The sequence below is a fragment of the Alexandromys fortis genome, unplaced genomic scaffold (genome assembly GCF_014885135.2).
Source record: "Alexandromys fortis isolate MF-2015 unplaced genomic scaffold, M_Fortis_MF-2015_v1.1 scaffold_189, whole genome shotgun sequence".
Classification (NCBI taxonomy): domain Eukaryota; kingdom Metazoa; phylum Chordata; class Mammalia; order Rodentia; family Cricetidae; genus Alexandromys; species Alexandromys fortis.
Window position 1 is genome coordinate 2,590,725 of NW_026068081.1, and position 13,849 is coordinate 2,604,573.

The 13,849-nt window shown below is 43.3% G+C and overlaps 1 protein-coding gene and 1 non-coding gene across 4 annotated transcripts in view; both read left to right on the forward strand.

Moving 5' to 3' along the window:
• Positions 1-12,547, forward strand: part of Slc25a43 (solute carrier family 25 member 43) — a 47,554-nt gene extending 35,007 nt beyond the window's left edge. Inside the window, exons 5-7 of one of the 3 annotated variants that reach the window (XR_007588692.1) lie at positions 1,380-1,893; positions 4,043-4,552; positions 11,678-12,547. Coding sequence is in view for 1 of the 3 variants with exons in the window: in XM_050121957.1 (XP_049977914.1) it covers positions 1,380-1,580 (201 nt within the window). In the remaining 2 variants the exon portion in view is untranslated. Of the gene's footprint in view, positions 1-1,379; positions 2,971-4,042; positions 4,553-9,691; positions 10,251-11,677 lie in introns of those variants that run through there. The other 2 variants (XR_007588691.1, XM_050121957.1) reach the window with 2 other exon arrangements.
• LOC126488469 (small nucleolar RNA SNORA36 family) lies at positions 779-910 on the forward strand. Its single transcript, XR_007588696.1, has one exon. It is a non-coding gene; the product is annotated as a small nucleolar RNA SNORA36 family (small nucleolar RNA).
• Positions 12,548-13,849: the final 1,302 nt, after the last annotated feature.

Genomic DNA, 13,849 nt, shown 5'->3' on the forward strand with positions numbered 1-13,849 from the left:
GCCTGAAATAACAACACACAAACTGTATTCATTTAAGAACTGCTTGGCCCATGAACTCTAGCCCTTACAGGCTAATCTCGCACCTGGACTAGCCCATTTCTAATGATGTGTGTAAGCACCCCAAGGTGCTCTTACCGGGAAGAGTCTAGCCTCTGTCCATCCTGGTGTCTCTGCTCCAGAAAGCAGCTGTTGGGTCTCTCCGGGAGCAGAGCAGAGTCTGACCTCACTTCCTCTTCCGCCCAGAATTCTATTCTGTTTCCTCCTCCCATCTATCTTTTAACCTATCAGGGCCAAGGAGTTCCTTTATTGCTTAACCAATGAAATCAACAGATTGATATATGACATTCCCACATCATTTTCCAACAGTTGGACACATGGACCCCTAAGGAGAATATAGTCCCCATCTAAAATTGTTTGCAGAAATACAAATACAATCCACGAATAAATTATATTTCCATAGACTTCCATCACCAGAATTAAGAACAAGAACTCTGGACTAGCTAGCTCACATGTAAATATGCAGTCAAGCCCAGCATATAGTGGTGAGCAGTGCAAATCAACGACATGCATAATCATGTAGACCCAGTGCTGGCCCAGGGCATGCCCTTAAGGGGCTCTGCCATCCTTCTTCCCCTCCCGCACTGTACCAGATTTCCTCTTTCTACGTTCTTTGATTCCAAAAAGAATCGCCATGTAGTGCTGTCCACAGCTATTATCTTAGCTGACCCTGGTGCAGCTCGGCCGCAGAAACACCTTTTCTTAATAACTTACTTCATGGCTCCAAAGGGTTGGGTTCAGCTCAGGACAGCTTCCCTGTTCTGTTAATTAAACCTTGAGACACTGAAATTGGCTAAAGGGAAATGACTGAATAGAGTCATTTCTTACTCCCCATACTTCCTAGTGCACACCAATAAAAAAATAAAAATTAGCTAGGCAGTGGTGGCGCACGCCTTTGATCCCAGCACTCAGCACTCAGAGACAGAGGCAGGTGGATCTCTATGAGTTCAAGGCCAGTCTGGTCTACAGAGCAAGTTCCAGGACTCCAGGACAGCCAGGCTACACAGGGAAATCCTGTGTCCAAAAACCAAACAATAAATTAAATTAACATTCATTTTGTAATTTCAAAAAGTTGTTTAACATGTAAGCTGGAGGGATAGCTCAGTGAGGAAGAGTGTTTGCTGCCCTTCCAGAGAACCTGAGCTCAGTTCCCCACACCCATGTTGAGATGCTCACAACCACACATAACTCCATGTCCTAGTGACCCAGTACCCTCTTCTGGCCCCCATGGGTGCCGAGCCACACACACACACAGATAGGTGAATAAAAGTAAGTCTTTTTGAAAAAAGAATTTAACACAATTTTCATTTTCTGTTTGACAGGTCGTTCCATATTTTGGAGTTATGTTTAGCATGTTTGAATTCTGTAAAAGAATTTTTCTTTATCAAAATGGTTACATCCTGTCCCCACTGACCTACAAACTGACCCCAGGGGTGGACCAAAGTTTGCAGCCCCAGGAGTTGCGGGAACTAAAGAAGTTCTTCAAGCCCAGAAAACTGGAATCTAAGAAACCAACTCTGTAGAGCTGAATGGACGGCGTGCAGCAGTCGCAAGTGACTACGCCCTCCTCCTAACTGTGCACATCAGGAGGAATGAGAGGGTCCTTCTGCCTGCTGCTCTTGGAGATGTGACCACGAGGCCATACATCACATCAGAACCCCAAATTTTCCCTGTGAATACCTGTGCCTTGAGAAGCTTTTGTGACACTGCTCTGTCACATGGCGCTCCACCAGACTGTACGGAAGCCTAGTGGCAATCAGATGTGCAGGATATGGCATCTTGCAGCTGAAGAAGCAGAGCAGAGACCATGTCACAAGCCCAGTCCCCAGAGTCCAGGTGAAGTAATCCAAGTTTCTCTAACTGTGACCTGTGGCTTCCCCATATAGACATCCTTAAACTTAGATCTTTGTGGGCTTTTGAGAGCACAAACCACCATGTAGGTTAGGCCTTAGCAAAAATCCTAAATGAAAAGTTTTTGGTGTTTTTTTTTTTTTTTCAAATGATCTTGCTATGAAGTGCAGGCTGCCCTCATTCATGATCTTCCTGCCTAGACTCCCAGACACCTGAGATTTCAGGTGTACACTGCAATGCTCATCCTTGGAACCTTAATTCTTTTTTTTTTAAGATTTATTTATTAAGCATACAATGTACTGCAGGCCAGAAGAGGGCACCAGGTCTCATTACAGATGGTTGTGAGCCACCATATGGTTGCTAGGAATTGAACTCAAGACCTCTGGAAGAGCAGCCAGTGCTCTTACCCTCTGAGCCATCTCTCCAGCCCCGGAACCCTTATTCTTTATTGAAAACTCAAGAACCCCAAGCCTAGAAGCTTCTATTTCAAGAAGCCAGTTTTCCCCGTGACTTCTTAAGGATGCACTGACATTCCTGACTGACGTCATGCACAGTTCCAGCAGCCTTAATTATCTGCCTTTTTAACTTCTTTTGTAAGCCGACCCTGAAAACAAATTATTCAATCATTTTCTGTTATTCTCACAAGATGTCCTAACTGGCTAGAAAGGACAGATAGAACATATGACACACATACTCCTCCAAAATGGCATAAAATAAAAATCTTTTAGGCTAATCACCCATTGGAGAAACTTTTGCTTGTTTGTTTTTTGTTTGTTTTAATGTAATCAAATGAGGATTCCATGTAAAATTCATATAGCTATACTATACTTTCCAAATAGTACCAATCATGTATTTTAAACACATTAATATGTTAACACGATGTGCTGTGCCCACTGCAGTCATAGCCCTTGGGAGGCTAAGGCAAGAAGATCATGAGTTCAAGATCAGCCTTAGCTACGTAGGTAAGTTCAAGTTCTTCTTGTGCGTAGTAAAATCTTATCTTAGGAAACAATAAGTAAATAAATAAATGTATTTCTGACATGAATTCATGTATGTTTTCTGTTCCTTCCCTGCCATATACATGAAGGTTTTCAGAATTTTGAAAGTATTTTTCCATATTAAACTTATTTTCTAAAGGAAAAAAATGTGACTGGAGAGTTGGCTCAGCAGTTAAGAGCACTTGTTGCTTCGCAGAGGACCCGAATTCAATTCCCTACACCTACCTGCACGGTGGCTCACAGCCATCTGTAACTACAGCCCCAGGGGATCTAACACCCTCTTCTGAACTCCACAAGCACCAGACATGCACATGGTGCACATTCATACATGCAGAAAAACACCCACATACAGAAATAACTCTGAAATTTTTTCTTTAATTTTTTAAAAGGGAAAAAAATCAGTTACTTATTCCTAATCAAAGTTATAAAATTATGGTTAAGTTCTCAGACCTTTGTCGTATTTAAATATACAAAATAACTCATTTTTTCCCACCTCTGCAGCAGTCTGTTTTACTGAGGATGAAGCTGACATGTGTAGCCTGATCTGTTAGTATTTGCGGGGAGGCAAATACTGCATCCTGTCAATAATCCACGTTTGCTTATTGTTATTTTCTTTAAAGCAACAAAACAAACTTTCAGAAAATGTTGAATTCTATAAGTGTGTTTTTGACAAGAGTTACCATCTAGCCTCAGATTGTTCTCATCTTAGTGTTTCTTCCGTGCAGTCTTCCGCAAATGTCACATAAATGCTACTTGGCACAGAGATATTCTGTGAGCGGAGGGGGACGTTGTTGTTTTGATTTGGCTTGGTTTTTAAGAGTTACTCATAGTTATGTGTGTGATGGAGTGAAGGGGTGTGTGTGTGAGCGCAGGTGCTGTAGAGGCCCAGATCCCTGGGGTCTGGACTTCCAGGTGGTTGTATGCTGCTGGCCATGGTTGCTGGGAACCAGATTCAGGTCCTCTTCTAGATCAGTATGTGCTCTTACTAGTTGAGCCATCTCTCCAGCCTCACTGAATTGTGATTTTTTTTTCAATAGAATCAAGAATATGTCTCATTTTCCTGTAGTTTCAGAACAACTCCTTAAAATTCTAGTTCTGTTTCTAAAATGAACTTAGAGCTATTTTTACTTCCTTAGAGGTGAAACAAGATGTTCTGCCTTCCTAACTTCTGGTTGCCAGTGTGTACCTCCCAGCACTAAGAACCTCAGAAGAATCATAAAGAAGTGCGGTGTGCTAGTCACCCAGGAAGAACTTAAGAAGAAAACATACCTGCACCCAGGAATGTCTAGGGCTACAGAGCAAAGCCAAGCACAGCATGACAGAGTGGCATCTCCTACCAACAGGGCGGCCATGGGGCTAGTAATGAGTAGGGGCTCTGAGGTAATGAGTCTTGAATTAGGCTTAGGTTGTTTGGGTTTTGTTAACAGGAGAATTCCACTTGTTTTATACTGTGCCTGGTTTTGAACGGATTTGTTTTTTGTAAACTTTCATTTTATTGCTATTTTATTTTCTTTTTCACAGGAGTTGTTCTGAGACAGGATTTCACTCTGCAGTCCATTTGGGCAGGGATGAAACTGTGTATTCCAGGGTGGCCTCAAACTCATGACAATCCTCTTGCCATAGCCTGGTGACTGCTGGAATTAAAGGTATGGGGCCACATAGCCTGCTAGGTTTTGATACTTTAAAGTATCTCACTGTGTAGCCCAGGCTGGCTTTGAACTCATAATCGACCTTACTTAGGTTCCTGTAATAGATAAAATTACAGGTTTCCCCTTACATGCCTGGCTCTGAACTCCGTTTTGAAGAAAGGACTATAGTAATTTGAATGGATATGTCCTCTATTAGGTGCATATACTTGGATACTCGGTTGACACTAATTTTAGTGATATTTCATTTGTATTTTAATAAATGAAGTTTGCCTGAAGATCAGCGAGTACACCCACACTGGTCAGCCACACAGACCAGGCAGTGGTGGCACACACCTTTAATCGCAGTAGCCTCCTGAGTGCTGGGATTAAAGGCGTGTGCCACCACCGCCCGGCTTCCCAGAACCTTTTAATGTATTCCCCTACACAACAAAATAAACTTGGGAGTTGGGCTTATTTTGTTTTATTTTGTTTTTTTGAGGCAGGGCCTTCCTATTCTAGCCCATACCAACCCTCGTGCCTCAGCTTCTCAAGTAGTGTGATTACAGGCATCATTCCCTGAGACAAAAAGATCTTGAACAAGTGACTACAGTTATAGCAGTGAGACAGACAGTTCTGGCTTGTCTGGGTGTTCCCAGTCTCTTCGGAGTCCTCAAAAACTGAGGAGATGGACTCAGCGTGTAGGGAGGAAGCTAGAAATGCAAGAACAAGAGAGACATGACAAGGACTAACTCTGAACACAAAGGTGCCCAGGAGCCAAAGAACAGGGATGGCTTCAAGAAGTTAAGAATGACCCTCAGCTGACAGCCAGTAGGGAAACAAGAACCTCAGTCCTAGAAGCAAAGAGGGCTAAAATTTGTCAGTAACTTTAATGAGCTACAAAATGGGTTTTCCCCTAGAGATGTGCATCAGAGTAGTGACTTCCAGAACTGTAGCATAGAAAGTCTGCATTGTTTAGCCCACTGTGCCTGTGGCAAGTCATTACAACAGCAACAGGAAACTAACAGAACTCTAATGATATTTGTTTTAAGATAAAAGGGACAGATCAAAAGTTCAGAGAAGAAGGATGGTGAAAGACAGAAACTTGCTTGTTGGCAACAAACAAAGGGCATTTAAAACAGAGATGGCCTGGCTCTGGTGGCAGACACCTTTAATCCATCACTCCAGAGGCAGAGGCAAGCAAATCTCTGAGTTCAAGGCCAGCCTGGTCTTCAGGGCAGTTCCAGGACAGCCAAGGACTGCACCAGGCACACTTTTAAATACCCGCCCCCTCAGGCACTCAGGAGGTAGAGGCAAGAGGATCTCTGTGAGTTCGAGGCCAGCCTGGTCTACAAGCGCTAGTTCCAGGACAGGCTCCAAAACCACACAGAGAAACCCTGTCTTGAAAAACGAAAAGAGAGGGTGAGGGAGGGGATGGAGATTTGGCTCAATGGTTAAAAACACTAGCTGCTCTTTGAGAGTACACAGGTTCAGGTTCAGCTCCCAGCACCCATGTGGTGGCTCACAACCATCTATACCTCAGGTTCCGGGGATCTGATGACTTCTGGCCTCTCCAGGTACCAGGCATGCATATAGGGCACAGACACACATGCAAGTGAAATACTCAAACATTTAAGATAATTTAATTTAAAAATTAAAACAGGGGGATCAAACAAGACCACTAAAAGACGAGACAGGAAGGAACTCCTGGAGTGGGAAAGAAGCAAGAAATGAAACTGAGAAGGCAGAAGCTGAAGATATGGAGAAAATGAAATTTATGTGCCCTGCTATTAGGGATATATAATGCACGGTGCAGTAACTCTAAGGGGGAAGGTTTAAGATGAGAAGGAAGAGAGGGAGGAAGGGAGGGAGGGAGGGAGGGAGGGAACCTATTCTTAAAATAAGCAAAAAGCAGAAATGACCCAAATATTTACCAACTGATAATATGCCAAGAGAAGCCAGGGCAAAGGAAAGCATATATGCTGCATGGTTCCATTTATTCAAAATTCTAGGGACTGTAATCTAAGCTAAAGTGACAGTATGCTGAAAACTGTTCGCTTGGACGGAGGGGCTACCAAGGGACACGTGAAAAATTTTAGTAATGGATCAGTTCACTGTGTTAACTGCTGGGGTTTCTTAAAGTGTACACATAAGCAAAAATATTATCAAATTGTGCCCTTCAAATATGCACATTTTTAATGGGTATAATGGCCCAAGCCTGGAATCGCAGTACTTGGGAGGCTGAAGCAGGAGAGTCAGGAGTGCGAGGCAAGCCTGAGCTACCTAGTAAGATCCTGTCTCAATGACAAACAGAGGTTGGGAAGCCGCAGCTCACTGTTTGCCTTGTAGGCAGAACGCCGTAGGCTTGAGCCAACCCGCAAGAAAAGAAGGTGCAGTTCCACTGTTTGACAGCAGCACAGCAGTAAAACTTGCCCGCTTTGTTTGATTTGCTTAATCTGGAGCAGTCACCCATGGTTGAAATCCATGAAATGCTTGTTCAGCCTCCCAGAAATCAAAATCTACTGGGGTAGAAGGAGAAAAAGAAAACAAGGGATTCAAATGCTAATCTGAGTTTAGGTTTCATCCAATAAGCAAAGGGGAGTCAGGAGATTTAGGAGCAGCATATGTGATATTAAAAAAAAATACTATACAAGCCAGGCATAGTGGCACATGCCAGTAATCCCAGGTGGGGGCAGGAGGATCAGGAGTTCAAAGCCAACCTCGGCTATATAGTAAGTTCCAGGCCAGCCTAGGCTACATGAAATGCTGTTTCAAAATAATAATAATAAATGAGCAAAACTAGGCAAAAAGCAAGAATATTCTAGAAGGTCATATGCCAACTAACTAGGCAGAAGGAGATTCTTCCTCAGTAATGACACTGCAAACATAACAGTGACAGTCACTCCCACTGGCAATGTGACCAGCTCTGAAAATGAACAGCATCTTTTCTGGGTGCCAACTAGCAATTCAAATCCTAGCTATGTGATCTTACACATTATTACTAACTGGACTAAATACATCACCAGTACCTTGGTTAAGCAAAGTTGGAATGTTTGCTAAAATTCCAACTTGGAGGGCTAAGGGTATAGCTCTGTGATGCCGTGTTTGCCTAGCATGCCCAGGGTTTGGGTTCCATCATCAGCAATCAAACAATATTTTCAGGGTTTCTCTGTAACTTTGGAGCATGTCCGGGAACTAGCTCTTATAGACCAGGCTGGCCTTGAACTCACAGAGATCCACGTGCCTCTGCCTCCCGAGTGCTGGGATTAAAGGCGTGAGCCATCACCTCCGGCCTCATTCATATTTTAGAAAGCAATTTCTTTCCATATTTCAATTAATTTTAGTGTGCAAAAGTAATGGATTTCTTCTTTTCCTTTTGTTTGCCTCAAACTATGTGGGCTAGGCTACCATTGAACATCTGATCCTGCCTTTACAATTTAAGTGCTGGGATGACAGGCATATATCATCAGTCTAGCTCGGGCAGTGTTGAAATCTAAACCCAGGCTTTTGTGCATGCTAAACCAGTACCCTTCCAATTGAACTACATCCCCCAGACACATAAAACAATGAGTGTTGGGTCCCCTGGGACTGGAGCTACAGGTGATTGTGAGCCACCATGTGGGTGTTACGAACCAAACCTGGGTCCTCTGCAAGAGCAGCAAGTGCTCTTAAGTGCATTTAACTGCTGAAGCATTGAATACAGCACTCGCAGTCCTCTCTCGCACACGCTTCCATTAAAGCCTACCTCTGCACCCTTAAATGTCTTGCTCTAAATAGAATATTAGAATCCTTTATTATGGTCCATCCCTCTTTATAAGCCTGTGTCTATCCCTAACTTTGCCTTTTGTGAGTCAACTCCCAGAAGTCTACGGTATGTTGGTCTTTGTCCAACTGTGATCAGAAGAAAACAATCTATGTGGATATTGTATTTTCTCATCAGAACTTCTCAAAATTGTACAGATGTGAATTTTCTCTTTGGGCTCCTCTCCCTCATGAGTTGTCTTGCTCTTTCGGTATCTGACCAGGACAATCCATTATCTTTTCTCTAAAATCTACCTTCAGCACAGACGCACGCGTGTGCACACACTTTACCTAGCCTATGTGACCATGCTCTGTTTGTTTAGGAGAAACAGATGGCACAGTCGCGTTCTTCCAGATCCTTGCAGCTCACACCTTACGCAGCAGCTCTTCTTTGCTCATTGGCAGCCTAGCAACATGCCTCGTTGCTTCTCATTAGTATGAGAACTATTAGTAATCAGGGAACGGGCCAAGAATTTAGTAGGTGTGGGACCTTGTGAAGGCACTTGCTGCCAAGCCAGATCTGACTAACCACTGGGGCGAACATGGTGGAGGAAAGAGCCTTCAGCAAGCTGTCCTCTGAGCTCTACACACACATACATCATAGCACATACATGCCCACAAACATACGCACATACATATAATGAATAAATAAACGTAACAAAATTCTGAAAAGAACTTATCAGATATGTCGCTGTCTAAATAATGAAATGTCCTTCAAATATTTGGATGGCTTTGTCTGTTGTCGCAATGTCTTACCTCTGACAGCTAGCCATATGCAGTATTATTCATATATTTTTATCTAGCTGACCAGTGTCTTATACATATCCACAACTACATGTTTGTATCTCCCTTTCATTCTTTGGTTCTATTTTTGCAGCAGATTTTGGAGGTGGAGGGTCTCCCAGTATAGCCCATGGTGGCCTGAAGTTTACTATTTACCATAAGGTAGCCTGAAACTGCCATCTTCCTTCTTTGGCCTTCTGAATGCTGAGATTACATGGTATTGCCACCACCCCTGGGGGGGGGGGGGCTGTTTCTTAGTAGCTTTTTTCAAGAATTAATTTTAGCTGGATTCAGTGGCACACACTTCCAGAACTCGGAAGGCAGAGTCAGTTGGATCTCTCTGAGTTCAAGGCCAGCCTTATCTACATAGTGAGGACCCCTTAACAAAAGAACTTGTTTTATTACTTTGTGTGTGTGTGTGTGTGTGTGTGTGTGTGTGTGTATGCACATCATGTGTGAGAGTGAATAGAGGGACATACGTGCCATGGTGCACGTATAAAAGTCAGAGGATATCTTACTTGCCCTTGTTTAGTTACTTTTTTTAAATATTTATTCTGTCTGTGTGTACATCTGCAGGCGAGAAGAGGGCACCAGACCTCATCACAGATGGTTGTGAACCACCATGTGGTTGCCGGGAATTGAACTCAGGACCTTTGGAAGAGCAGGCAATGCTCTTAACCACTGAGCCGTCTCTCCAGCCCCTGTTTAGTTATTTTGAGACAGTTTCTCACTGTGCAGTCCCAGCGGGCTTCAGACTCCCAGGCTTACTGCCTCACCCTCCAGAGTGCTGGGACTCCAGGTACATACCCCAAGTCCAGCTTCCTCTTGATGACTGCTCTGCACATTCCAGCCACTAAATTACTAATGACTCCCTTCTTTATAAATCACTGTGCTTCACTTCCCTGTGGCATCTCTCAGCCAGGTTTCCCTTTCCTTGACCACGTCAGCCAGAAGCCCCATCCCACAGTGTCTGAACAATGCGTATAGTATTGTGTTTTCTGTTTGTATAAAGTTCATTTTATTACCCGCCTTCTAGGCATTGGTACATAGAAATCCAACGCGCTCGGTATTGCTTGAGCTTTTTCCTGTCTTCCTTCTTCAGAACTACTAGACAGTGCCTTAGCTTCAGTTCCTGTTTATCACACTTATGTTTTCCGTAACTGCCAGAGACACAACAGTCACTAACATGACCCCACCGTGTCTCACTGGAGAAGTGAATTTTTAATGAACTGACCAAATATAGATCGTCAATATACTCATCATCACTGATATTATTCTCTGTTCTCCTGACCTCTTGTTCCTGTTTTTTTTTTTNTATGTGGATATTGTATTTTCTCATCAGAACTTCTCAAAATTGTACAGATGTGAATTTTCTCTTTGGGCTCCTCTCCCTCATGAGTTGTCTTGCTCTTTCGGTATCTGACCAGGACAATCCATTATCTTTTCTCTAAAATCTACCTTCAGCACAGACGCACGCGTGTGCACACACTTTACCTAGCCTATGTGACCATGCTCTGTTTGTTTAGGAGAAACAGATGGCACAGTCGCGTTCTTCCAGATCCTTGCAGCTCACACCTTACGCAGCAGCTCTTCTTTGCTCATTGGCAGCCTAGCAACATGCCTCGTTGCTTCTCATTAGTATGAGAACTATTAGTAATCAGGGAACGGGCCAAGAATTTAGTAGGTGTGGGACCTTGTGAAGGCACTTGCTGCCAAGCCAGATCTGACTAACCACTGGGGCGAACATGGTGGAGGAAAGAGCCTTCAGCAAGCTGTCCTCTGAGCTCTACACACACATACATCATAGCACATACATGCCCACAAACATACGCACATACATATAATGAATAAATAAACGTAACAAAATTCTGAAAAGAACTTATCAGATATGTCGCTGTCTAAATAATGAAATGTCCTTCAAATATTTGGATGGCTTTGTCTGTTGTCGCAATGTCTTACCTCTGACAGCTAGCCATATGCAGTATTATTCATATATTTTTATCTAGCTGACCAGTGTCTTATACATATCCACAACTACATGTTTGTATCTCCCTTTCATTCTTTGGTTCTATTTTTGCAGCAGATTTTGGAGGTGGAGGGTCTCCCAGTATAGCCCATGGTGGCCTGAAGTTTACTATTTACCATAAGGTAGCCTGAAACTGCCATCTTCCTTCTTTGGCCTTCTGAATGCTGAGATTACATGGTATTGCCACCACCCCTGGGGGGGGGGGGGCTGTTTCTTAGTAGCTTTTTTCAAGAATTAATTTTAGCTGGATTCAGTGGCACACACTTCCAGAACTCGGAAGGCAGAGTCAGTTGGATCTCTCTGAGTTCAAGGCCAGCCTTATCTACATAGTGAGGACCCCTTAACAAAAGAACTTGTTTTATTACTTTGTGTGTGTGTGTGTGTGTGTGTGTGTGTGTGTGTATGCACATCATGTGTGAGAGTGAATAGAGGGACATACGTGCCATGGTGCACGTATAAAAGTCAGAGGATATCTTACTTGCCCTTGTTTAGTTACTTTTTTTAAATATTTATTCTGTCTGTGTGTACATCTGCAGGCGAGAAGAGGGCACCAGACCTCATCACAGATGGTTGTGAACCACCATGTGGTTGCCGGGAATTGAACTCAGGACCTTTGGAAGAGCAGGCAATGCTCTTAACCACTGAGCCGTCTCTCCAGCCCCTGTTTAGTTATTTTGAGACAGTTTCTCACTGTGCAGTCCCAGCGGGCTTCAGACTCCCAGGCTTACTGCCTCACCCTCCAGAGTGCTGGGACTCCAGGTACATACCCCAAGTCCAGCTTCCTCTTGATGACTGCTCTGCACATTCCAGCCACTAAATTACTAATGACTCCCTTCTTTATAAATCACTGTGCTTCACTTCCCTGTGGCATCTCTCAGCCAGGTTTCCCTTTCCTTGACCACGTCAGCCAGAAGCCCCATCCCACAGTGTCTGAACAATGCGTATAGTATTGTGTTTTCTGTTTGTATAAAGTTCATTTTATTACCCGCCTTCTAGGCATTGGTACATAGAAATCCAACGCGCTCGGTATTGCTTGAGCTTTTTCCTGTCTTCCTTCTTCAGAACTACTAGACAGTGCCTTAGCTTCAGTTCATGTTTATCACACTTATGTTTTCCGTAACTGCCAGAGACACAACAGTCACTAACATGACCCCACCGTGTCTCACTGGAGAAGTGAATTTTTAATGAACTGACCAAATATAGATCGTCAATATACTCATCATCACTGATATTATTCTCTGTTCTCCTGACCTCTTGTTCCTGTTTTTTTTTTTTTTCTTTTGATAATTTTTAACTTTCTGACTTAGAAAAAATGTTGCAGTCTGGGTCGTAGTGGCACACGCCTTTAATCCCAACACTTGGGAGGCAGAGGCAGGTGATCTCTGTGAGGCCATCCTGGTCTACAGAGTGAATTCCAGGACAGCCAAGGCTGTTACACAGAAAAACCCTGTCTCAAAAAACAAACAAAAAATGTTGCAAAAATAGTACAAGGGGGGTGGGAATATAGTTCAGTGGTACAGAGCTTGCCAAGCAAGCATGAGGCCCTAGGCTCAATTCCTAACTTTGCAAAAAGCATACACCTGAGAGTGGGTTGACATGCACAATGCAAGGAACTCCTAATATCAACAGAAATGCTGTAATAACCCAATTTAAAAGTGAGCAATTAACCTACACTTGATCTCAGCCAAAAGGCTAAGAAGCGATAGCAATAAACCTAATCAGACATTTCCTAAAAGAAGATATGTAAATTGGTCAATCATCATAAAAAAAAGATGTCCTACATCACTGGTTATTAAGGAAGTACAAATGAAAACCACAGCGAGGTGTTAAATGCTCATATCACAAAGACAAAAGAGAAGGAGCACTGGTGAGGGAGTGGGGAGAAGGGAATCCTTGCCTGTCATTGGTCAGGATATAATTAACAATGCCACCCTGAAGTACTCTGGAGATTCCTCAAAAGGTATGCATTTTGTATAATTCAGCAATCTCACTGGTAGGTATGTATCAAAAGAAATGCAGTCTGGCATGTTGAAGAGACATCTTCTTTCCCATGTTCAGTCCTGCACTATTCACAAGAACCCCAAAGTAGATGCAGCCTGGGTGTCCATCACCTGACAAGGAGGCAAAGAAAATGTGGACCATACACACAACAGAATGCTACTCGGCTAACCAAATGATGAAATCCTGGCATTTGCAATAACAAAAAATAAAACTAAACAAAGGCTAGGAATGTAGCTGCACAGTGGAATGCTGGTCTAATATCTACAGGGCCCTGAATTCCAGCCCCGGCACTACAGAAAAAAAAAAAAAAAAAAAACAAGAACTGGAGCTACAGAGGTTGCCCAGTGGTTAGGGGCACTAGCAGCTGTTACAGAAGACCTAGGTTCAGCTCCCAGCACCCATTTCAGGCAGTTCACACCGCCTATTAACCCCAGTTCCAGGAAATCTGACATCCTCTTCTGAACTCTGCGGGCACCTGCACATATGTGGTACACAGATATACACATAATGATAAATAAATAAGTCTTTTTAAAAAATTGTTAGCTGGATGTAGTGGTATAAATCTTTAACTCTAGCACCCAGGAGGCAGGGACAGGTGAATCTGTGAGTTCAGGCCAGCCTGACCTACATGGTAACTAACTACCAGGCCAGTAGAGTTACATAGTGAGACCCTGTCTGAGAGAGAGAGAGAGACAGAGACAGAGACA